The following is a 25,583-nucleotide window of genomic DNA, read 5'->3' as shown; positions in this document are numbered from 1 at the left end:
ACATCCCTTTATTCGCGAAGGATACATTTGTGTTCAGCCAATTGAAGCTGTGAATTGGGAAATTTTTAACGCTCTTCCTACCCATCAGTTGATGGTCATATCTCTTAGTGTGGGGTAGTCAGGTTCTGAAAGGAGTCCGTACCTCCCTATAAAACCCAAGCATAGGAGGCCTGCCCCGAAGTGGGCTCCTCTTTCATCCCCAAGAGTTCCTCCATAGACTCCGGATCATGCATCTCAAGTACTGTATCAGAAGTACTCAGAATCCGAGACTGCAAGGCAAGTGTTTCCTTGGGGAATAACCGGAGCTTATACCAGTTAATCTGATTGGGAAACGGAGAGATCCAAGACAGGATCACTTTTTATCTAAGAGGTATCTTTCACCAGGTAATGGACAAGCATTCAGGGCTCAGATGGAGGTCTTGTTTACGAGCATCTATCCGTTTCCAGATCATCTGTATGCCCTGTGGGATCCATCACAGACCTTGCCTCCACAGGAAGCACCTCAGAAAGGGACACCTTCTCTTGTCTCCTTCGCGGCCGACACCTTGGAGCGAAAGGAGACAGGGCCCCTTCTTTAAGACTGGCTTCGTAGGGTGATTTGGTCTGTCCTTGAACACTTGCATCTCAGGCAATTCTTCTCCCAGGAGTGGGAGTCTTGCAGTCTCTCTATGCTCATTTAATGCTATAAGTTGGGTAATGGTCAACAACAATAATCAGAGCTTACTGTTACTATCTAAGTACAATTTCTCCAAAGTCTGAGAGCAAATACAGTACTGTAACTTCTACAGAAGTGGTCTGTTCTGTCTTTGTTTATTGGTCTGTGGTAGTCATATATGATTAGTGCAGTTCAAACTTAAATTCTAATCTTTTTTTGTAGTAGTAGTTAGTTGCATCCAATTGCCTGCTTGGTAGCAATCAATTTTGGAGGTTCGTTCTAATGGATAGACATAAACAAACAAATTCCATCCTAGCAACTGCAGTTAGGGACAACGTTTCATCCTTGTTTTTTAGAAACAGTTGCTCGTAACTGATTGCATAACTTGGGAACGATCGATTAGGAAGGTTTGCTTGTTAAGCAACCTCTCAGTGTCGTCGAGCACTTGGATGGAAGTTAGTCTTTTTCTCGAGTGATAAGTTAACTGTTGTTTCTCTAATTGAACCCTACAACTCTTTGGAATTTTTGAACAGACAAATCATTGGGTGGTATCTGCTGTCCTAGCAAGTAGATTACTTTCCAGGTAGCTTGGAAACATTCTTATGTTCTATCACGAGGGTGCCCCTTGTGGAGTTTCAGGGAGAAATGTTGTCTGTCCCTGTATCTGATGGCATTGGAGGGGAATACTAGTTTTCACCAGAGTTTTACTGGTGCAAACTCTCTCAATTTCTTGAGCCACGGTATGTGCTTTAGCATGCCCAGATCGCTGCTCCAGAGAGGAAAGTCAACGGTGCCACCTGCACAGAGGTATGGAAGAGCATTAAAGGCAGAGCGGAAGACAGGATTGCTCCTGCTAAGGAGGAGCATTCCTCTTCCCCAATCTACCAGAGGGGAGGATGCCTGGATAGTAGGAGATAGAAATGAGAATCCTTTGTGGCCGATTCTCACAGTCTCAATCCTCCACGTGGTATACCACATCTTGCTTCTTTCTCTCTCTTCTCTCTCTCCATTGACTCAGAGTGTAGTGATGCCATATCCATTTGTGAAGGGATCAGTGTAGATCCTCCCCCTTAGATTGGTAGTAGTCAGGCGGTACACCAGACCAACTGACTTTCATTTCATTGGATGTTAAATGCCAAGGAAGTACCTAGAGTCATGCTTCGCAACATGATTTGCCACTACGAGGTGCTGTGCTTCGACTTACCCTCACCCCCTCTAGTATCAGCCTGGGTCAATGCCAATGACATCAGTCGTCCTTGCTCCTTAGATGAGTGGTTGATTCTATTAGACTTGGGGAAGATCCTTCTCCTGGGACCCATACCGAGACAATCTTATAGTTTTTGGCTCGATCTGGGGATTGACATGAACCGCTAGAATTCCTCCCTGCAGCCTTCATGAGAACTAGCATATCTAGGAAGGCAAATAATCACTAAAGACACAAAGTTGCTACGTCCAAACCGGAAGAAAAAGAGACTCGTAAAATCAGCACTGACCACTGACAGCTACACTTGTTAGGGCACTAGGCCTTTCTGGAATGTCTGGTCCCTGGCGAACATCTCAGCATTAGTCCTCTCTAGTGGCAACACAAAACCCTCTGGTGTTAGCAGAGATTCTTTGGGCTACCATGTCCAATAGGATCTGAGCAAAAGAGAGACCTGAGTTGAGAGGTAGAAATTGCCAACCACCTCAGGATAAGAACTCTCCTTCCCTGCATTTGATGCTCTTGTTGGATGCATCAAAAGAAAGGTGGGTTTCTTACCTTTGGCAATGCATGGCCATCAAACCATGATCTGACTTCAATAGGCAGTGCCTCGCAATTTTCCTAAAACTGAGTGCAGTTTTGCTTGCTCTTAATCACTTCCAACAACTCCCTTCTAAACTCACAGTAATGTTAACAGATAACACGGTCAAAGACAAATGGTACTCTTTTCATGGCTCCTTTACCAACTAGCTGTAGAAGTATTAAGTTGGACTTGCGTAAGACAACTCAATCGCTCTTTTCATCCCAACTCGGAAAAATTTCCTGGCAAACTCAAGTAGATGGCTTCAAGGGTACTTTGTTCTCTCTGTTAGCCATCAAAGTCCTGATCCTTGGGCGATCACAGACAATATGTCGGTCTACCACTTCTCGTAACTGGAAGTTTCTGGAGTGCTGTTAGCCAGTACGGGATAACCAGGTACCTCTGCAAGAGGCCTTCCAACATCTGTGGGACAACTGGGATGTCTATACGTTCCTCCCCTTCTGTCTGATGAGTTGACTCATTGATAAAGTAAGGGCATTGCAAGGTCGGTCGATGACCCTGATAACTCCACTATGGTACCAAGCAGAATAGTACCCAGACCTTCTCCTGCCTGCAGAGATAACGAGAAGGCTTCTCACTCCATTTGTAACCTCATCATCCAACCTCACAGAGGTACACCACAGTTGTCTCTTATCTACAACTTCATCTCTCCTGAGAGGCTTTTCACAAACAATAGCAAAAAAGATGTCTGGATACCCATGTACTTTGTCTCGGCGTCTTAAAAGGTGAAGTGGGTTATCATCTATGGTTGATTTAATGGAAAGAGGTCTCGCACCTCTCGATATCACTTATCCCTTGACTGTGGAGTTCTTTCTGTATCTCGGAGAGAAAAGACCCGGCTTAGTCGTAGTCATGATAGGCTACCACACAGCCTTGAGCCTTGTCTTTAGATTGAATTTTCCTTCCTCATACAATGTCAAGGTTATTGGATCTCAGTCAGAAGTCAGATCACCTACTCTGAGTGTAGTTCCTGTACTATGCTCTCGGGAAGGAGATCTTTCTTACCGCCTGTCAGTCTTTAGATCATGACTTGACTCTCAAGTCAGTTATTCCTTCTCGTCTGGGCCTTTGCTAGGAGAGTCAGTGATGGACATGGTCTCTTCTACTAAATAACCCAGCCAAGGGGATGGAGCGCAAGTAACACTCTACTTCATCTCTGAGCTTGTTGCCAAGGCCCAGAATCCAGGAGTGAACCCTAATTTTCAGTCTCCGAAGGGTGATTCTCCATCGTGTATCTCCTGACCCCTTTCGATGGTTGCTTTATTTTTGCAGTGCATTGAGGCAAGATGTCAGATAAACAAAGGGAGCTCGTCCGTGTGTCAGACGCCTGTTTGTAAACACAGGTAGGGTCAAGATGAGAATCCATAAAAGATTATCTCGACAGGGATTTACCATGTCATTATCTGGATTTGGTAACCTGACTCATCATGAATGCAAACCCATAGCTCCTTTAATTTTTGTTTTGCATTCTAATTTCTTGATTATTATTTTGCACATGTTCATATTGGCAGAAGTTTGTAAGTTCAAAGTTCATATGGTGGAGGGTTATTGAATCTAAACATGTGTTAGCAAACATAAGTGAATTTCTCGTTAAAATTAAGTTCCTTTAATTGTGCCATTTTCTTTGTGTTTACATCTAAAAGTTGGGTTATAACTAATATAGTATGAAAAAAAATAGTGATAATCTATCATCTTCAATTCCCATTCTGGCTGAGAGCTGGAATTGTAATGGCTGTCATATGTGACAACATTCTTATAAAACAAAAGTGAACCAAAATAATTGAGCATGCAGTAAAACTCTACCTAGTGCTAAAAGTTGGGTGAATGATTAATTTTGAACATAAACTGTACTTATCTTAGAAGTTGAGGTAGAAATTTTAACACATGAGCAAGTTGAGCACAATATATTTTATGTGAATATTGGTACAAAAAAAAAAATAGTGAAAACAGTTGTGTAATGGTTTGAAAACCATACATGATTGGTTATTTTGTAGTTAATTTTATATTTTGAAAGCTTCAGATTTTTTACGTTTACCGTATCTTTCTTATATTTTCAGAATATGTACAATGTTAGCACAACTGGAAGTAAGAATCCTGATCAAGTTCTTAATGATTTACGACGAGCTTTGTTAAACAAGGGCATTCTTTGTAACCAGAAAGGGTGAGTGGTTATGATAGTACCTTTTTTTATCTGCTTTATAAAGATTACCATTTGATTGTCCTATGACTTTACAGAAAGAATGCATAACTCTTAGTACAGATATACCTAACCCTACGTCTGTAATTGGTTCCAGGAGAGGCGACTTAAGGGGACTGTGCGCTATGCCATTTTTTTTTTTTTATTTTTTATTCAAAATACACAATATCTATACAGTATATGTTTTAGACATATATAATGCCTTTATCATATAAAAATTTCAAGTCACTTGATCAAAAACATTTCGATTTATTAGCAAAAATCGTGATTTTTTTTTAAGATACAGTGAGCCCTCGCTACTTCGCGGTTCGACTATCGCGGATTCACGACTTCGCAGATTTTTTTCATAACGCATGTATTTACATATATCGCGGATTTTCCGGAAATTTCGAAAATAGCCGCGATATATGAAGACCCCAAATATTTCGTTAATTCCATTAATAATTAGTAATATCTGCTCTTACTGATGGTTTATTGCATTACATATGACATATACTGTACATAATATTATGTACTATGCTGTAATTTATTAACCATGTTTTTGAAATTAATGCTTTGTATTACTTAGCATCTAAGACTTATTTACTAAAGCCTTTGAATATAAGCTAGTTACAACTCAAAGAGGTATGAAAAGAATAATGATGGTTAATAACAAGACAGAAAAATAGGAACATGGATACAAGAGCAAACTAAAGTAGAGGATATTATAACATGTAAGGAAAAGAAATGGACATTGGCAGGGCATATAATGAGAATGGCAGATCATAGGTGGACATGAAGAATAACAGAAAGGGTCTCAAGAGGTTGCAAAAGAAGCATTGGGAAGGAAGAGAAGACAATGGATTGACGAACTAAGAAATTTTGATGGTGTGGACTGAAATCGAAAGACCATAAGCAGATGAGAGTGGAAGGACATATCTGAGGCTTTTGTCATGCAGTGGACTAGTTACGGCTGATGATGATATGTTTCGTAACAATTTTGTTACCAGATACATTAACCCTTTTACCCCCAGGCTATTTGGAAATTTCCAACCCTTAACCCCCAGGGGGTTATTTTTTTCCCAGCACATTTTGCAGTATATTTTTTTTTTAATTGCTCTAACAGCCTTAATTTTTGTCATAGAGAGGTCAGGTTGGTCTCATTCTCTTGGAAAATGCCTGAATTTTCTCAAAAAATTATCAAAAATATGAAAAGAAAAATTTTTATAGCCTTTTTTTGCAAGGACGTACCGGTACGTACATGGGGGTAAAGGGATGGCTTTTGAGAAACGTACCAGTACGTCCTTTGGGGGTAAAAGGGTTAAGTGCTAGTTAAGTTGAACTAATGGAGTCCAACAAGTCCAACTTCTAGAAAATTGACTAAAAATGTTGCTATATAGCATATATGCTGGAAGAGGGAGAACTACTAATACATTAAGATATGACTCCCGTAACCAAATGATTTATACTGTATGTACAGTATATTGTAACCTTTAACCCTTTTACCCCCAAAGGACGTACTGGTACGTTTCACAAAAGCCATCCCTTTACCCCCATGGACGTACCGGTATGTCCTTGCAAAAAAATGCTATAAAATTTTTTTTTTTCTTATATTTGATAATTTTTTGAGAAAATTCAGGCATTTTCCAAGAGAATGAGACCAACCTGACCTCTCTATGACAAAAATTAAGGCTGTTAGAGCAATTAAAAAAAAATATACTGCAAAATGTGCTGGGAAAAAAACAACTTCTTGGGGGTTAAGGGTTGGAAATTTCTAAATAGCCTGGGGGTAAAAGGGTTAACATACAAAAAAAATAGTTGGCTGTAACATGCATGTGCCTTTGTAGGTATTGAAGAAATAAAAAGAAAAGGAAAATAAAATCTAAAGTGGCTTGCATTTTTGACCCACGTAAAATTAGCAAGCGTTACTAACTGTAGTAAGTCCCCAAGATGTATTTTAAGAGTGGGATCACATGCTGGAAAGTTAGCAAGTTGAATGTCAAACACTGTATACCTGGGCTTCTACCTCGTGGCCCTTCAACTCCTTATCATATTGTTTACAGTCAGCTGCCCATGCTACTGCTAGTGAACAAGCCTATATAAGGATTCCTACTGCTTTTTGTATGAAAGCTTTCTAAAATTCAATGCTTTATTCTGTACGTATATTGATTTTAACCCTTTTACCCCCAAAGGATGTACTGGTACGTTTCACAAAACCCATCCCTTTACCCCCATGGACGTACCCGTACGTCCTTGCAAAAAAATGCTATAAAATTTTTTTTTTTCATATTTTTGATAATTTTTTGAAAAAATTCAGGCATTTTCCAAGAGAATGAGACCAACCTGACCTCTCTATGACAAAAATTAAGGCTATTAGAGCAATTTAAATAAAATATACTGCAAAATGTGCTTGGAAAAAAATAACCCCCTGGGGGTTAAGGGTTGGAAATTTCCAAAGAGCCTGGGGGTAAAAGGGTTAATTGCATTTTAACAACAGACTACCAAAGGACTTTTTCTCCACTGCTTTTGGTCTGCTGATCTTACTAATAGTGAAGTAACCTTCATATTAAGAATTCTTACAGCTATTTGAACTTATCAAAATCCAAACATCTTTGAGATTTAAAATTGCATCTTGAATTTTTTTAGGTGTACAGTACTGTATTTGGAGTGATGACAGTTTTTTAGATTTGTACAGTGCAGTATGAATATTTGATTTAATTTATTTCAGGTATACTTTGCGTGGAAAGGTTCGTGATGACGTTGGAGGTGCAAAGCTAAGTTTTGAGTTAGAAGTGTGTCGGGTACCGAGGTTGGATGTTGTTGGTATCCGTCGCAAAAGATTGAAAGGAGATGCCTGGATATACAAGCGTGTGTGTGAAGAGGTTTTACGTCTTGCTCAGAGTTCTTCAAATAGCAATACACCCACTTCTGATTTCCCAGCTGCTGTTACTTGTTGAAGTATTAACACTAGACACAAAGCACACTTTAAGAAGTGTATGCTTTTTTACAGTTTTATTCGGCTTGTTTGCTCGAATACTCTAATCCCAGTGCTAAGTTTTGATATACAATCTATTAAGTACTGATTAATTGTACAGTTACATATATATAATATTTAGTTTTTATTCTTTTTCTAGACATATTAGATAAAGATTTTAATCTTTCAGGAAAATTCTGTTACTTTCCGCATCCAAAATTACTTTGGGAAAGCTAAGTATTTCAATCTGTGTAATATTCTAATTTTGAGTTTTAACTTGGAGGTAGCTGTAGCATTTATGAAGGGACACCTTATGTGCAACTAAAATATAAAATATTTCTCTTTAGTAATTTATAGCGTAGGTCTACTTTTCATTTCTGTACTTACTTCTATTTTTAGTATACTGTACTGTACTTCACCAGATCATGTGATAAATACTTGGACCAGTCATTATTCTTGTCAATTTCAAATTTTAGGCTCAGTCTTGCCTGACTCTGAAAGTTTGGCAATTCTGTAAAGAGAACTATTTTTGTACATTGTAAAATGGGTTTGAGTAAGTCTTCTCAGTCTGTAAGCCTGTCTTTGACAAGTACAAATGGGTATTATAGTACATAATAGGGCTTTCAGTTATGCAACCCAGTCTGTTATATAAATTTAGTAATTATATTTTTCTGAGCTCAAATTTGGCCTTGATATCTTCAGTGTAATACTGTACATGATTCCTTGTTTTGTACTATAAGATAGATTATATTTTACTGATTTATTAACAAAATTGTCCGTATGGTACTCGTATTATAGTTTTAAATACGGTAATTAAAATTTGAATTATTTCAGTATTTTTTTTTCCCTTTTCAAAATAAGTAAGAAAAGGACGATTGTATTGCTCAGTCTGGATATTATGAATTAGTTTAGGTGCTCCACCAAGTCAAATAGCTAGAGTCATAATGCTTTATTCTTTTATACTCGTAAGGAGTTGAAAATTGTAGTTGGGTCGTCGTCGTCGTCGGCGCCCACTCGTGTCCGAGTATTGGGTTCTGTCGTTAGCCATCAGCCTCCTATCAGAAGAAGGGTGGAGGAAACGACAGAATGCCAGTAGCTGGGTATATTGTTTTGGGTGGTCGTGGCTTTGCAACGGCCACGCACACACACTTGGCCCACATCGTTTTCACCGCGGCTCAAGACATATGAGACAGGTACTGTATAGAGAAATTATAGAGCTGTATGGAGGAAAACCCCAAGGAGAACAAATAAAAAGCAAAAGAAAGAAAGCAATACAGATGGGGTCACTTTGATGCTACAACAAACTAACAAAGTAGCTCTTCACCCTGCCCGATGACTCAGAGGTCAGGCCATCTGTTAAGTTAGAATATCTATAGCATCTTAGGTAAGTTAATCCTACTTGATATTTGTAATGTAACATACAGTACACTATTGAAAGCCACAATTGAGACTGACAGAATAGGGAATAATCAAAATGGCCTCCTTAAGGTTACCCCAGTGGTAGGTGGTGCTAATGAAGCCTTATCAAAAAGCACCTGCTTCTGCCAATGTCTAGAGCATTGTGCATTGCTTGTTGGTGTTATCAGTAAATTTGATTTATTGGCATCCCTCACCTGATATTACTATTGTGCTTTGTTTGCTAATGTTTGTTGACCATTATATTTAATAGTGCTAGTACTGCTAGGTTTGGTATCTGTGATTTACATCCGGAATTCATGATTGTTTTACAAATGTAAAGCATTCATTCTTTACTTATATGGAGTAGAAAAACATCAAAGGCTGGAATACAGTAGTAAAATTTTTAACAAACTGTAAACAACAGGTAGGATAGTTACCCTATTGGCTACTGCCACCCTTCCAGCTCACTCTAACTTCAATAGAGTTTCAGGTGTCACAGAGAGAATTTGTTCCTCTGGCTTTGAATTTAATACCAGACTTGTACAAGGATTCCACCCACGACCTATAGGACATATGTGAGCATCATCGATGTAGATCCTCACAGGTTATGCTGGGGCTGCGTTTGCTGTGAATCTCAACTTGTTAGGAAAGCAGAGGAGTGGCCATCCTCCCAGTGGGTGTTGTTTGGCAGGAGGAAGGAGGCTAAAAAGGATTCTTCACCTTCGGGATCTTCCTCGAAGTCCAGGCCTGCTTCTTCCCCAGAACTCTCCCTTCCTACTTTTCCATGTTATCTTCCTTCAGAAGACGGTTAGTTAGGAGTGATGGTCATCAGACTTGTGGTCAAGCACTGGGGCAAGGAGGCTACATCGCATCACTAACAAAGCAACATTGCCTCCCTCTCAGAGTAGTTCCACGAATCTTCATATTCTCTATTTAGTGAAGGCGGTTGCCCTTTAACTGATGTGGCCTTTGCTGGGTATTTCAGGCTCGCCATCAGAGGAGAAACTTCATTTTTTGGAAGGGAAACATTGTCAGAACACAGACTAGAGGCCATCTTCCTTTCAGGCAGCACTTGCTCCTTCTCAGGTTTTTGTTGGTTAGCCCCTATCTCCCACCTCAGCGCTCTTTGGTAGACCATCGCAGCTCTTCTCTGCCTTCTCATAAAGCTGACTTGCTTTCTCCGCATGATATCATCTCCTTGGAGGCTGATTCAAGATCTTTTTCTAGACTACGGTATTTTACAAGACCTAAGGCTTCCTCAACCGCTAGACACTCAACAATCATTCCCATCATATACTTGCCCTTCGACTGCCAGACCTTCGGGTCGTAGGATCTTGCCTGTCGGTTCCTTCCCACACACTGCGCTAGGGAAACTGCTTTGAAGAAGATAGAGTTGGCCTCTTCTGATACCTCCTTACCTTCACCATGTAGACGACGGCACTCCAGGTCACAACCCTTTAGTACTAAACCCCGTCGTAGAATTCAGTCTGCCTCGCCAGAGCTCTCCTTCAGTCAATGCACTTAAATTGCTCTAAGAGATTTCTCTACTTACAAGTACCGCCCTCGCACTAGAAACACTTGATGGTATTCTCCTCCCAAAGGGTTACCAAATCTCTCCCTCGTGGTCCAGGTGCTCCTCACCCCCTCGCTATTGCCGCACCTCACCCTTGCTCTTATCTTCGTGATTGTTCGACCACCGGGCATCCTACGCTCACCACTTTTCTTGTGACACTTATAGTCTCGCCGAGATTCAGCACTTCATCTGCAAGACACGCAGACAAGCTTTCTCCTCACAGTCCTTCTCCGGCATTGAAGCGCCAGTGTGGGGAAATCAGCACCTTCATTAGCTTCCCCCTAACCCGACTCCAGTTTTTTCATAACGACTTCAGCTTATTCAACCCTCACTGGCTATCGAGAACTTTGCGTTGGACGGCGCCATTCGACTACAGGAGATAGGCGCTACAGGCCCATCCAGACCTGCTGCTATGACTTGCCCCCTACATTAGTCAGATAACCAGAGAGGTAGGTCTAAGAAATGTTGCAGAAACCATGTCCCTTCCACTCCACTTTCGGTAGGATGCTAGGCCTCGCACACATAAAGGCTTGATTCCCCGAAGGGAGATTTCCTTTTTAATTCTTACTGGTTGATCCCTATTATTTTTTCAGCTGAGCACCCAGAACCAGTTCGTAAACAGTGGATTCCCCTTCCGCTCACCGATAAACCACGAGAACCGGGGATATGACCTATTTCGTCTTCTCTGGCACCAGTTCCCATAGGTAGGGATAGTAGGATCTTCAAGGGAAGCTCAAGTCATCCTTTCGCAACGAACCTGCACCCCATGATCAGAGGCAGGATTCTAGGATCACTCATCCTAGTAATAGATCAACACCTGCACAATAGTCTTCCAAGACCCAGTAAAGTCAAGACTTGTGTGGACGACTTCAACCAATGAGAGGGCGAGGCAGACAAGGGGTCTGAGTTTTCCCCGGGTGATGTTCCATCAATGGGCCTGACTTCGGACGATCAACTTGGCCACTGGGATTGGAGAGGCTTGACTTCCATCACCAAAAGGCAGACGATCAGTTTTTGACTTGTTGTGCGGCTCTCATTTGGGTACCAAACTCACTTTGAAATTGCTGTTGACCACACTGATGGAGGATGTTTTTAAGAAGATAGATGAACAAGTTTCCAAAGAAAAGGAGTTGCTGAGATTTGCATGCTCCTCTCGCTTGCTTCCGAATCAGATGCCGAAACAGCGCAAATTCTATGCAGTATCGGTCACCCACCCTTCACCATTGCCTCTCAACCCCGGGGTAGCTTCGTTAATGCTGGGCTGCTCCTCTGATACTCTCTCCTTTATCCATGTGTCTTTCAGCCAATCAGAACCTTTAGGTATGGAGTCAACCGTCTTGAATGCCCTTCAAGCAGCGTCTTGGATTGACAACTGGGCAGGTACAGTGGGATACCTGGCCAGCACAGAGGATATGTCCAATCCCAAGAAGAAAAAGAAGGCCTTGAAGAGCATCATCATCTCAGGTTCAAAGGCTTTGGGGTACCTAATGTTTCTGCTGACATCCCAGTTGGAAAATTACTAAAATGCTGGGTTGTGTTCACCTGTAGGATCCACAAATGTAATGGGAAACAAGAACGGTTGACCTTGAGAAGTGCTTCCGTGGATCATGTTTCTGTTTCCTTTACAGGATATATCCCTTTCTACGGAGAACCGGTGGAAGGAGAGACAGGACTCCATGTTACAGATGTCTGTCTTTTTTAGAAGTCTCAACTCTTCACTTCAGGCACAACCAGACCACTGCCTCATGGCTATACTCCTAGTAGGTCCTCATTAAAACTACTGAAGATGTCCAGCCTTGAGAAGCCTGTTCATCCCTTTCAATCCAGGCAATGACAAGGCTGCCCTAGAGGAAGGGAAAAGGAAGAAATCACCATTAGGATCACTAATTCTCCCACCTCAAGACTAGTCTGGGGATCCCTAGAGAGGAATTGGAGGTGGTGGTCGTACTGTGTGGAAGATCGGACCATTTACAACCTGCGGTATGGGTACCATCTCCCACTCATGAGCTCTCCCTTTACTCTAATTCTTCCTCCGATAACATCTTTATCTTACATAGAAGGCTAGGAGAAGCATCGTGCTCTTCAGAAGGCTGAAGAGAGCCTCAGCTTCTTTAGTCTACTCTTTCTTGTTGAGAAGGTGTCTGAAGGCTGGTGACGCTTCATCGACCTCTTAGCTCTGAACTTATTTATCAGGAGACAGCATCTACAGTCATCCAAGCAGTCAGACTGGGAGATTCATGTTCACTTTCAATCTGAAAGATGCCTACTTTCAGATTCAGATTCATAGTGTCCAGGAAGTTTATGCATATGGTAGTGTACCAATTCAAGGTCGTCTGCTTCAGCCTGTCGTGGCCCCTCATGTCATTATGAGGGTCTTCGAACTGGTATCATCCTTGGTCCATATCAACGGGATTCATCTGCTATGGTGCTTTGACGACTGGTTAATCCTCGCAGACTAGGTAGAGGTTCCTCTATACCACTGAGAAATGTTTCTCAAGTTTTGTTAGGATCTGGGGATCATCATAAATCTAGAGAAGTCTGTCCTATCCCCTACTTAGGTACTGGTTTACCTTGGAATGAAGATATATTTGTGCCTTGGGAAAGTCTTAACTTCACACTGCCTTCCCTTTTACACAGCCTTCTCTTCCAGCTCGGCAATGGTAGGTGTTGCTGGGACACCTGGCCTTGGTGGAGCACTTGGTTCCAGCAGACAAACTTCGTTCAAGGAACCTGCAATGGGACCTGGAAACATCTTGATCTCAACATTGGGATGTTCCCCAGATGTTGATCCAGGGAAGACCTCCTCTGGTGGTTGGACCAATCAACCTCAAGCAAGGGTCTCTGCTGATTGTGTGCCCCCCTGGAATTCAGACTCTTCACAGAAGCTTCCACTGAGGGTTGGGGACACACCTTGACCATTGGTTAGTGTCAGGAGAGTGGTTAGACCTAGATCGTCTCGAGCATATCAATTTTCTGGAGATGAAAGCAGTGAAGTTGGCTTTGCAGTATTTTCAACAACTACTTTGAGAACGCTGTATAGTGCTGATGACCGATAACTCCACCGTGGTGTTCTACATCTGCAAGAAAGAAGGCATAGTTTCCCATCAGCTGTGCCAACTGGCAGTAGAGATTGCAGTGCGCGAAGAACAATGGGATCTTGCTCTTTCTGGTTCATCCCGGGCAGAAGAAACATGTTATCAGATCAGCTGAGCAGGAGGACTTGAATCATTGGTGAAGAATGGTCTTTGAGTCCTCAAATAGTGAGTCAGGATGCCTGAAAACTTTAAATCAATCAATCAATCCATCCTCAAATAGTGAGAGGAGTTTTGACTGTGTGGGGTTCACCAAGCATCGATCTGTTTGCCACTTCACTTGATACAAAACTTCCAGAATATTGCTTTCCAGTCCCAGACCCAGTAGCAGCATTCGAAGATGCCTTTCAACATCCATGGGACAGGCTACGGTTTTTCGCCCTTCTGCCTACAGAGAAGTGTTCTCAACAGGGTAATAGAAGCACTTAACCTCTCATTGACCCTAGTAGCCTTGATGTGGCTCCACGAAGAGTGGTTTCCAGACATGCAACTGCTATTGGAATATCCCTGTGAACTCCCGTACCTTGTATATCTACTGAAGCAGGCCCTCCTCACGCCAGGATTTTCCACAACACAGTACATTCCCTGCGTGTTCACGCTTGGAGGCTATTCAGAATTTCTTTGAGAGAGGCTTTTCTCATGAAACTGCCTGACAAATGTCTGGATACCTCCAAAAATGCTCGGCGTCAGTCTACCAGTCCAAGTGGGCTGTTGTCTGCAGTGGGTGCCATGGGAGGAATATCCATCCGCTCGAAGCAACTCTACCCCTGACATCGGATTTTCTGTTTTACTTCAATAAGGAGAAACACTTCTCCGTTTCTGCAGTTAACCCCTTCACTACGAGGCCACGGATCTGCTACTCAAACTATATACCGTACAAGATTTGTCACCATTAGATATACTATGTTGCTCACTTACTGTACTCTATAATAACCTACATTTCCATGTTTATTTGCTTTACTTTCAATTACAGAAATTTTTTTTCAAGTTTGTATTTCACTCTAAATAATTGGAATATTTTTCCCATGCATTGTGAAGGGAATATAGAATAATTTCTCAGAAATTTGTTTTATATAGTATTATCTAAAATAATGGTAAAACACTGATTTTGTTTAAGAAAAAAACTAGTCATTGAAGTGTCTGTTATTCTGTATTAATTCCACGATAAATAGCCGTCGAAAGATATAAAACTACTTGTCAGTAATAATGCACTTTACGTTGTACAGAAATGTACAGTAATAAAAATATCCATTTATTTCCTTTGACACAAGAAGTATTTTCTAATAGCCGTCGTAAGACATAGAACTACTCGTCAGTAATAGTGGACTAAACGTTATAAAGAAATGTAATGAAAATATCCATATTATTTTCTTTGATATGAGAAGTATTCTATAAAGTATACTATATACAAGAAACTGATGGCAAAAGAAACATATTTATGGCCCCGAGAGAGAGAGACTTATAAAGTTTAGTTCATTACAGGAGACACAAGGTTTGCTCATTCGTCTGTCATTCCACCTTCCGTGTGACTGTCACTATGACATGGATCATTCCTGTTTTGGATGTTTTACGGGCTTGGAAATAGTGACTGCGCATGTAAGAACATGAATACTGCGTAGAATAGCAATAAATGGAAATAGACAGTAGGGTAACTGTAACTCCTGAAAGCAATGAAAAATACTAATATGTATATAACGCATGAAGATTATATTACTGTATTTTGTATAAATGATACTCGAGAAAGAAAATCTTGTGCATCAACAACTTGCATTACTGATTAAGTGTTTTGCTTACATTATTGGTGGGAGTCAGAGGTAGAGAATTGAAGAACTCTACGTAGTAAGTCTGTGTGATGCCACCATAGAAATACATTAAAATAAACCTTACGTAATTGTGAGTACCGACTAGAATCAAAAGTATTTCGATTGGTGAGGTGAGTGTTATCGTTGGCTAGAAAGTGTGGTGTGATTCTACTAGGGTAACACAAAAACAAACTAAAGTAGTTTTGTTCTGTCACTCTATACAAACCCTTGGCCTCTATTTATAGAGGATATTACTTTCGGTGAAGCTGAAAGATGAGCCGTAAGATTTTAGCGAGGGATTAGTACCCCAACTGCAATTTAGTGGGAGGGTTTGGTGGTAGCCAGCTACCTCGGTCACTCACACACTTGGGCTGAGCAGCTACTTTGCTTTTTGGCTCAGTAGAAAGTGGACATTGCCACACTCCTGCCATTGAAACTTGTCATTTGGATAATTTTATTGCTTTCTCTTTTAAGGTGTTTTTGTTCCTTCTTTGGTCAGGCATACTTGTACTGGTTTCGAAGGTCGCGCCTGCGGTACCTTCATGTCCACCCTTGATACGAAACCCCAACTGCTGTGTCTGCCTTACCGGGGCCATTGGTGAGATCGGGACAACACTTGTCCTGAGTGTCGGGAATGGTCTGCCTCCCAGTTGAAGAGGTTAAGGTGGAGGAAAATGAAGAATTCTAAGCGAGATTCTTCTACTTTGGTGTCTTCCTCAAAGTTGAAGAAATTATTAACTTCTTTTACTCCACGATCTCTTCCCGAATCTTTTCCTCCACCGGTCCTCTCTTGGGAATGGCTGAGTACCAGCGCAGCCTTATTAACTCCAGGTCAACCTTATGGTTCGAAGGACAGTACCATTTCCTATAGCTATTTGGTCCCACCCCTTTCCCCCAGGGAGTGCTTGCACTTTTACTGATCTCTTAGTTTTAGCCTTTGCTGGGTGTTAATGGTCCCACTTCAAAGGAAGTTCTATTTGAACTCCTTCAGTTGGGTGTCGAGAGGAAGCACTCTCCGACTTCTTCGGAGGTGGAGCTTTCGCCTGTGGGCACAGCACTAGACAACTTTAGTGTTGCTTCCCATCAGTTGGAATTTTGATCCCCTGTGGCTAACGCCGAGGACTATGCTTCTCCCCCTGTGGCGGTGGGAAAGCAAAATTCAAGGCAAGTTCCTTCTTCGGGAGGACATTGTAGTGGTTTGCGGACTGTGGCCAGAGGTAGCACCCAAACTGCCTAGTGTCCGAATGCCGACCACACTCCAACGTTCACTACACAAAAAGGTAAAATGGTGGAATACCCAAAAATCTAGGTAACAGGTCAAGAGAACGGAACACTAGGCACCACCCCTAGACTATACTGGGCAAGGTGACCCAGCTAATGATGTAATTGCATAATATAATTCGGAGGTAAGCAGATTTCAGGTTATATAAGTTCAATATTTACTGAGGAAACAAAAAATATGTTACTAAAAAAAAATAGTGGCTGAGAAGGGGACATTGCAGGGCAAGAAAAAATTTAGTTTCTAAGAAAAAGGGAAAATAATTTCATTTCATTTCCAAGAGGAAAAAATACAAAACTGTAGTATGAAAAGTCAGATCTTCAAAAGAACATAAGCAGAGACATAGATACAGTATATCCAGGCAGAGCCTCATAGGAATCAATCCTCTTAAAGTTAACAAGACAAAAAAATTATTTGAATAACAAAAGAAAAAAAAACAAGAACTATTCACATGCTGGACACTCATAAGGGTTCCATATGCTGTACAAGTATAAACAAAGGCACACCTAACTGGATATCTATTTGGGCTACACTCAAATGGGATTTGAACGAACTTGGGTAAAGATCAAAGGAATTATAAAGGTTGGACATTGGACCTGACCACATTCTCACTATATATTGGAAAGACAAAAAAAAAAAATTACAATCTCAGTGATACACAGTATGTCATGGTTATTCTACACCCATGAAAAGGGATAAAAGGCAAGACTAATTATAATAATTTTCTGAGTCCCCTCTTGATTGCAAAGTCACACACACGTACTTCTACTTGTCTCCCTACTGGGTGTAGGATCTTGCTGTCATTACCTGTTAAAAGAAATAATAATAGATTAAGGCACTTCATTGGGGCCCACTTGAGGACTAAAAAAAAATGCAACAAATAAAGTGTTTTTCATAAAATCCAAACAATAAAGCTTTTTTTCACACAAACCATCATTTATTGCAACATCTCTCTCGTCCGCGAAAGAATGAAAAAGGCGTCTGGAAGCTGGTGACCAGTCATTGATCTCTTAGCCTTGAACAGGTTTGTCAGTCTAACCTTGTTCGAGGGGGAGATAGCCAATACGGTCAGACAAGCAATAAGACCAGAGGACTTCATGTGTACGCTGGGTCTCAAGGTTGTGTACTTCTAGATCCCAGTCCATCCGTCTTCCAGAAAGTATCCAAGAATCATGTTCAACCAGGAACAATACCAGTTCAAGGTGCTATGTTTTGGTCTTACCATGGCACCTTGGGGTCTTTACGGGTGTTCACCATATTGTTATCTTGGGCTCATAGAATCGGCATCCACCTCCTAAGATATCTGGACGACTGGCATATTCTAGCAAACTCAGTGGCGACTCTTCTTCTACACTGTTAAAAATCTTCTGAAGCTTACCAAGATCTGGGAATTGATCATAGTAAACCTTGAGAAGTTGCAACTAATGGCCTATCAAAGACTGGTGTACCTGTTCATGATACTAGACACAAAGCATTTCCATGCGACGAAAGATTTCAAAGGCTGAGGAAGGTAGTGGGGCCCTTCCTCAGGCAAGAAGAGCTACCAGCCCAGAGCTGGCTGCATCTCTTAGGCCACCTATCATCTCTGGTTTGACTAGTACTCAATGGTGGCCACGGGATAAGATCCTGCTAGTGTCACCTCAAGTCACAATGGAATCAGGCCACTGATTCCTGGGACACCCTAGTTCATGTAGGGTCAGAGGTACAGATGGACCTCAGGTGGTGGTTGGTAGACCAGAACCTCCACAAAGGGGTCAACCTTCTCGTTCCTCCCCCGGAACCGATGGTTTTTTTAGATGCATCAGAAGAAGGTTTGGGCCCGACAAGCTGCACCACACCATCTCCGGTCTGTGGTCCAAATCAGAAAGGTACCAGTCTATAAATCTCGTAGAGATGAGGGCCGCCTTTCATGTCCTCCAACAGTTCCACCAGTTCCTGGCGGGGCACTCCGTTGTCTTGATGAGTGACAACACCACGGTAGTAGGCTACTTAAACAAGCAAGGCAGTACCTTCTCGCAGCTTGTATGCCATTTATCAGTAGAGATACTCAGATGGACCGAAGACAACTCGATGTCCCTCTCTGCTTGCTTCATTCCTGGCAAAAGAAATGTGCTTGCAGAAAATCTGAGCAGAGCAACTCAGATAGTGGGGTCCAAGTGCTCTTTGAATCATCTAGCAGCCAAAAAAGTCCTGACTTTGTGGGGTTCCCCGACTGTGGACCGGTTTGCGACGGCCCTGAACTTTAGGCTCCCGCTTTACTGCTCCCAAGGCTCTATACCAAGATGCATTCCAACAACGGTGGGACAGCATAGATGTGTACGCATTTCCCCCGTTCTGTCCGATGAGAAAAGTCCTCAACCAATTCAGAATAAGCAAGAATCTATCAATGACTCTAATAGCTCTGCTATGACATCACACTGAGTGGTTCCCGGGCCTGCTGCAACTTCTGGCGGAGCTTCCGTCTGGGAGTTGCGTAATGTTCATAGAGCTCGGGTATTTTTCAAGTGTAACAGATTTATGTAAAATAAAACAGGTGAATTTTGGAGCTCGGGAATTTATGTAATTCACCACCCATAATAATATATTCGTATGATTGGCCTTGATTTTAGTGCTGCCTTTGACTGTGTTAATCATGAGGCCCTTGTTTTCAAACTCAAACAGTTGGGAGTGGGTGGGTCGTGTCTTAGCATTATTATTGATTTTTTAAGTAATGGATCTCAAAGAGTTGTTGTTGATGGGCACCATAGTGAGTATAGGAATGTGATATCTGGTTTTCCTCTGGGTAGTGTTCTTGGCCCATTACTTTTAATACCAAATACACATGACATGGTTTGGTGTAGAAAACAAGCTTCTTGTATATGCAGATGATGCTACTCTCTTTGTATCAATTCCATCTCCTGAATGTAGATCTTGGGTTGCTGAATCCCTTAATAGAGTTCTAGCTAAAATTAGTGCATGGTGCAAATTATGGGGAATGAAGTTGACTCCTAACAAAACTCAAAGTATGATTGTAAGAAAGTCAAGGACAGTGGCTCCTCAACATCCTGATCTCAGCACTGATAATGTTTCTTTAACTTTGTATGACTCTTTTAAAGTTTTTGGTGTGATTCTTGACAGCAAATTTACTTTTGAGAAACACATTAGTGCTCTGTCTTCTTCAGTTGCACAAAAAGATTGGCTTACTGAGAAAGTCTTTCAAAATTTTTGATGATTAATCTATTCTGAAGAAGTGTGTTAATTCTGTCATTTTACCTTGTGTCGAGTATTGTTCTCCTGTCTGGTCTTCAGCTTCTGATTCTCATCTTAATTTGTTGGACAGGAACTTGTAGTCTATTAAATTTCTTATTCCTGATCTAGATATTATTCTCTGGCACCATCGTTCAATTAGTTCATTATGTATGTTGCCTAAGATTTTTTATAATTCTGTCCATCATTTGCATTCAGATCTTCCCCGACAATTCCATCCTGTTCGTAATACTGGGTATGCAGTTAATTCTAATAGTCAGGCCTTCTCCATTATGAGGCTCAATACTACAGAGTACTCGAGAAGTTTTATTCCAGCTGTGAACAAGTTGTGGAATGATCTTCCTAATCGGGTAGTTGAATCAGTAGAACTTCAAAAGTTCAAACTCACAGTAAACGTTTTTATGCTGAACAGGCTTGCATGAGTCCTTTTATAGTTTATATATCAAATATCTGTTATCCAGTTGTTAATGTATTTAAAATATTATATTTTAATTTTTCATTACTTCTCATATCGTTTATTTATTTTCTTGTTTCCTTTCCTCACTGGGCTATTTTCCCTATTGGAGTCCTTGGGCTTATAGCATCTAGCTATATTTTTTAAAATATTTTATTTCAATTTTTCATTACTTATATCGTTTATTTATTTTCTTGTTTCCTTTCCTCACTGAGCTTATTTTCCCTGTTGGAGCCCTTGGGCTTATAGCATCTAGCTATATTTTTAAAATATTTCATTTTAATTTTTCATTACTTCTCATAACGTTTATTTATTTTCTTGTTTCCTTTCCTCACTGGGCTATTTTCCCTGTTGGAGCCCTTGGGCTTATAGCATCTATATATATATATATATATATATATATATATATATATATATATATATATATATATATATATATATATATATATACATACAACTACGTGTATAAGTATTTGTGCCTGCTTGTGTGCACTCGCAAATAATTTTTTTTTTTTTTTGCACTCCCTGTAATTCATATCCTAGCTATGTTGGGGATTCTCTTAAATCTGGTAAATATTGGGTAAAGATCGCAATATATTTTTATGCTTAATAAGATTCCACTTTCATCTAGTTTTGTTCGTAATCTATTAGTTTTTTTTTTATTTTGAGTGGGATTGGAACGTACATGCGCGCGTGCACAAGCATATACATACTGTACATGCATATAAACATGATTATATGTAAGCTTAGTTTTAAGTTTGTCTGGGGATATTTCTCGAAATGAGACAATGTTTGCTTTGGCAAAAGTAAGATTTAAAAGCCTTAATTATACTAAATATACAAGATATTTAATTTGATTTATAATGTCCAGAGAGAATTAGTAATCACATTCTTATTGTAAATGGTGTATTGTAACTTTCCCTTGAAGCTGGATGTAAATCTCTCTCTCTCTCTCTCTCTCTCTCTCTCTCTCTCTCTCTCTCTCTCTCTCTCTCATTATATATGCTGTAGATATTAGTATAGATTTCTCTCATTATATATGCTGTATATATTAGTATAAATTTTCAAATTCTCTCTCTCTCTCTCTCTCTCTCTCTCTCTCTCTCTCTCTCTCTCTCTCTCTCTCTCTCTCATTATATATGCTGTATATATTAGTATAGATTTCTCTCATTATATATGCTGTATATATTAGTATAGATTTTCAAATCTCTCTCTCTCTCTCTCTCTCTCTCATTATATATGCTGTATATATTAGTATAGATTTTCAAATATCTCTCTCTCTCTCTCTCTCTCTCTCTCTCTCATTATAAATGCTGTATATATTAGTATAGATTTTCAATTCTCTCTCTCTCTCTCTCTCTCTCTCTCTCTCTCTCTCTCTCTCTCTCTCTCTCTCATTATATATGCTGTATATATTAGTATAGATTTTCAAATCTCTCTCTCTCTCTCTCTCATTATATATGCTGTATATATTAGTATAGATTTTCAAATATCTCTCTCTCTCTCTCTCTCTCTCTCTCTCTCTCTCTCTCTCTCTCTCTCTCTCTCTCTCTCTCCCTCCCTCTCATTATATATGCTGTATATATTAGTATAGATTTTCAAATCTCTCTCTCTCTCTCTCTCTCTCTCTCTCTCTCTCTCTCTCATTATATATGCTGTATATATTAGTATAGATTTTCAACTTCGGTCCTTTTCAGTTTCCTGAAGGCACTCTTCACTTTTAAGCTCGTTGTTCTCACCTTAATGGGTTGGTTGCCTGATGCGGCCTCTCCAATGCCCTCTATGGCAGGCATCGTCTTCCATCAAACCTCCTCTCTCCATATTACCCTACATCTTATTTCACCATCTATTTCTTTGCCTCCCTCTCGATCATCTCCCCTTAACAGGTTCCTCCCAAGCCCACATCATCTCAGTCATGACACTAATATCGTCTCTTCCAGAGTCAATATTTCTTCCTCCTACTACTAACTCGAGCTTCACCCATCTACCCTGAATTTGGCGGGTTCATATTCGCTGAGTTAAAACCTACACCAAATTTCATGGAACTCTCGTGTCACTTGCCCTTCTAAGATCATCTCATTAAACGTTCCTTTCCGCACATTCATGGCACATAATTTCACATTCACTTCACACCCACCACGTCTCTCTCTCTCTCTCTCTCTCTCTCTCTCTCTCTCTCTCTCTCTCTCTCTCTCTCTCTCTCTCAAGCAAGCAAGCAAGCAAGCAGAATTCGTCCTGCCTCCTACTACCCGTCATTTTCTTGTGATCGACACCAATTCGGTGAATAATCCATTTCCCAATTAAGAGATTTTTGTATCTTGAATGAGCCTTCACTGCTTGCACTTTTAAGTACATGGCCAGAAAGTTTTTTTTTTTTCCATGTAGTGGACGTATAAACCCAAGTTAATGTTTTTAGAAATTTTTTATAATTACTACAGCCTAATAACTTCTCATCGCTGCCCCCACACCATTTTACGTTATCTAGTATTCCCTTATTGTTCAACTCTCTCTCTCTCTCTCTCTCTCTCTCTCTCTCTCTCTCTCTCTCTCTCTCTCTCTCTGGAAAGTTGGTAAACTATCGAAATATGTAGAGAAAAATTTATCATCGTTAATATAATTTTAATCCATTTTGTTATGGTAGTTATTCCATGTTAAATTCAAAGTCTGTAGCTTCTTTATTACTGATATATTTATCCCCGAAATAAGTTCTTAAGTTTTAAACCCTCGGTTTGCTTAAGAAATCATCAGGAATCGAGTTTTAAATACCGTAAGGATCCTGTGAGATCGTTTAGAATGACGTCATTGGTCTTAGCCAATGGGAGGGCAGATATAGAAACAGGTAGCAAGTGCTTGCTTCCGATTGGCTAACTCCAAACCTAAATTTTTTAAGTTCTGTAATTGCTCTGTGAAAGTCTTGGTGAGCTGGACGTGTTTCCAGATCTTGTTGATAACGGTAAGGATTTTGATGTTGCAGTGTCAGTTTATTATTGTTACTGATGCGATTTGGTAATTAAAAACACAATTCGAAACGACATAATGGAGATTGTTTCTATGTGATACAATATTTTGACGTGTGGAGTGAGTGCCAGGTGGTTATTTTGAATTAGGGTTTATAGATAAGTATATTATTCTTCGTGGTTATGACACTGTAAATTCAATTGGTGATAGGCGTGGTGGTTAAAAGATTGTTAATTTGAAACTTCATTCCCGATATCAATGTTATTCATTTTTCATTTTTGAGTATAGTATATTACTTCTCTCTTTGCTTCACACAAAGGCTGCTTTCCCTGTTGGAGCCCTTAGGATTTTAGGATTTTCATTTTCTAATTAGGGTTGTAGCTTGGCTAATGATTATAATAATGAAAATGGTAACAATACGGTTTGAATACTGAGCCATATGACTGTGTGTGTAACAGTTGACCAGAATGTGTTGTTATTTGGTTGGTATTTTGCCAGTCACTACCTTCCTTCCTTCCTTAGTTTACATAGCAGAACCTTCTCTCACGTGAGTGGGTTCTCAAAGGCTACTTTGATTATTGTCCTGTTTATATATATATATATATATATATTATATATATATATATATATATATATATATATATATATATATATATATATACATTATGTATATATGTGTATATGTGTATGTATATATATATATATATATATATATATATATATATATATATATGTATATATGTGTATATGTGTATATGTGTATGTATATATATATATATATATATATATATATATATATATATATATATATATATATGTGTATGTATATATATATATATATATATATATATATATATATATATATATATGTATATATGTGTATATGTGTATGTATATATATATATATATATATATATATATATATATATATGTTTTTGAACTTTATACATTTTTATTTTTTCCCAATATATCTCATAGTTTATTCCTTATTTCTCTATTTATTTATATCGGTAGGGGCCCTGGGTTTCGTAGCATTCTGCTTTTCCAATTAGGATTGTAGCTTTGCTATAAGTAATAATAAATTTGTTTATCGATTTATATACGAGTGTGTTCACCAGTCACAGCCATTCCTATGTATTGTCGGTAACTAAGATTTATCCCATAGATTTGATTTGTATTGTTTTTAATGAGGACATTCTTTGGTATAGTTTATACTGGAATATCTTTCATGAGAACCCATAGTATTGATATGCAGTAGACTGCGAGATAACTTTTCAAGCAACGATATTTTTATGTCTACTCTAGGCTCCCACGAAACATTCGAATGATTGAAGACATTAAGGCTTTCAAGAGGAAACTGAAGACTTTCTTATTTCATGAGTCTTTTGACAGTGACGATTTAACAGTAAATGAACAATTCTCTATATGAAAAGTTAAATACTCTGAACGAACAAGGTATAACGGCAGTGGAGATCCTGTAGAGAGTGTGGTTCCCCTGCTGTATGGGACCGGTATAGCAGGATATTTTCCCCCCTGACTGAAATTCCCCCCGAGAAAGTTAGCCTAGCATAGATTCCCCCCCCCCCCCCCCCCCCCCCGTGGGAAAACCAGCCCGGGCTGTTATTCCCCCAGGGGGAATTCAGCCCTAAGATATTTCCCCCCCTCCCAGGCCATTTCTCCCCCACCCTCCCAGGCCATTTCTCCCCCACCCTCCCAGGCCATTTCTCCCCCACCCTCCCTTAGGCCCCGTCCACACGAGCGAGCACTGCTTGGTAAGCTTTGCTCGGTGTGACGTCAGAAATGGAGAAACCGCGAGCAAAGCTTCGCACAGGGCTTCCCTGATGTTTAGCGAAGTATCAAGGCTTTGCCTGGCAAGGGTTTTCCCTGACGGAAATTCGTCTTCCAATAAAGGGATAAAGCTGTCACACTAATGACATACCGTCACTTTCGAATATATACATCTGCTTTTGCATATATATATATATATATATATATATATATATATATATATATATATATATATATCTATATATATATATATATCTATATATATATATATATCTATATATATATATCTATATATATATATATCTATATATATATATATATATATATATATATATGAACATATATCACAAGCACACGTGATTTTAATTAATGTAAATATCACCCAC

General features: G+C 39.8%; 1 protein-coding gene across 5 annotated transcripts in view; it reads left to right on the top strand.

The window, feature by feature from the left end:
* The window catches only part of LOC137631182 (maternal embryonic leucine zipper kinase-like), a 111,171-nt gene extending 102,734 nt beyond the window's left edge, over positions 1–8,437 (top strand). For all 5 annotated transcript variants that reach the window (XM_068362909.1, XM_068362910.1, XM_068362912.1 and 2 more), the window contains exons 13-14: positions 4,515–4,618; positions 7,362–8,437. In XM_068362909.1, the coding sequence (XP_068219010.1) occupies positions 4,515–4,618; positions 7,362–7,590 (333 nt within the window). In that variant the 3' untranslated portion in view covers positions 7,591–8,437. The remainder of the gene's footprint in view (positions 1–4,514; positions 4,619–7,361) is intronic.
* Positions 8,438–25,583: the final 17,146 nt, after the last annotated feature.

The sequence above is a fragment of the Palaemon carinicauda genome, chromosome 39, assembly GCF_036898095.1.
Source record: "Palaemon carinicauda isolate YSFRI2023 chromosome 39, ASM3689809v2, whole genome shotgun sequence".
Taxonomy (NCBI): Eukaryota; Metazoa; Arthropoda; class Malacostraca; order Decapoda; family Palaemonidae; genus Palaemon; species Palaemon carinicauda.
This window is presented reverse-complemented; position numbering and strand designations above follow the sequence as displayed.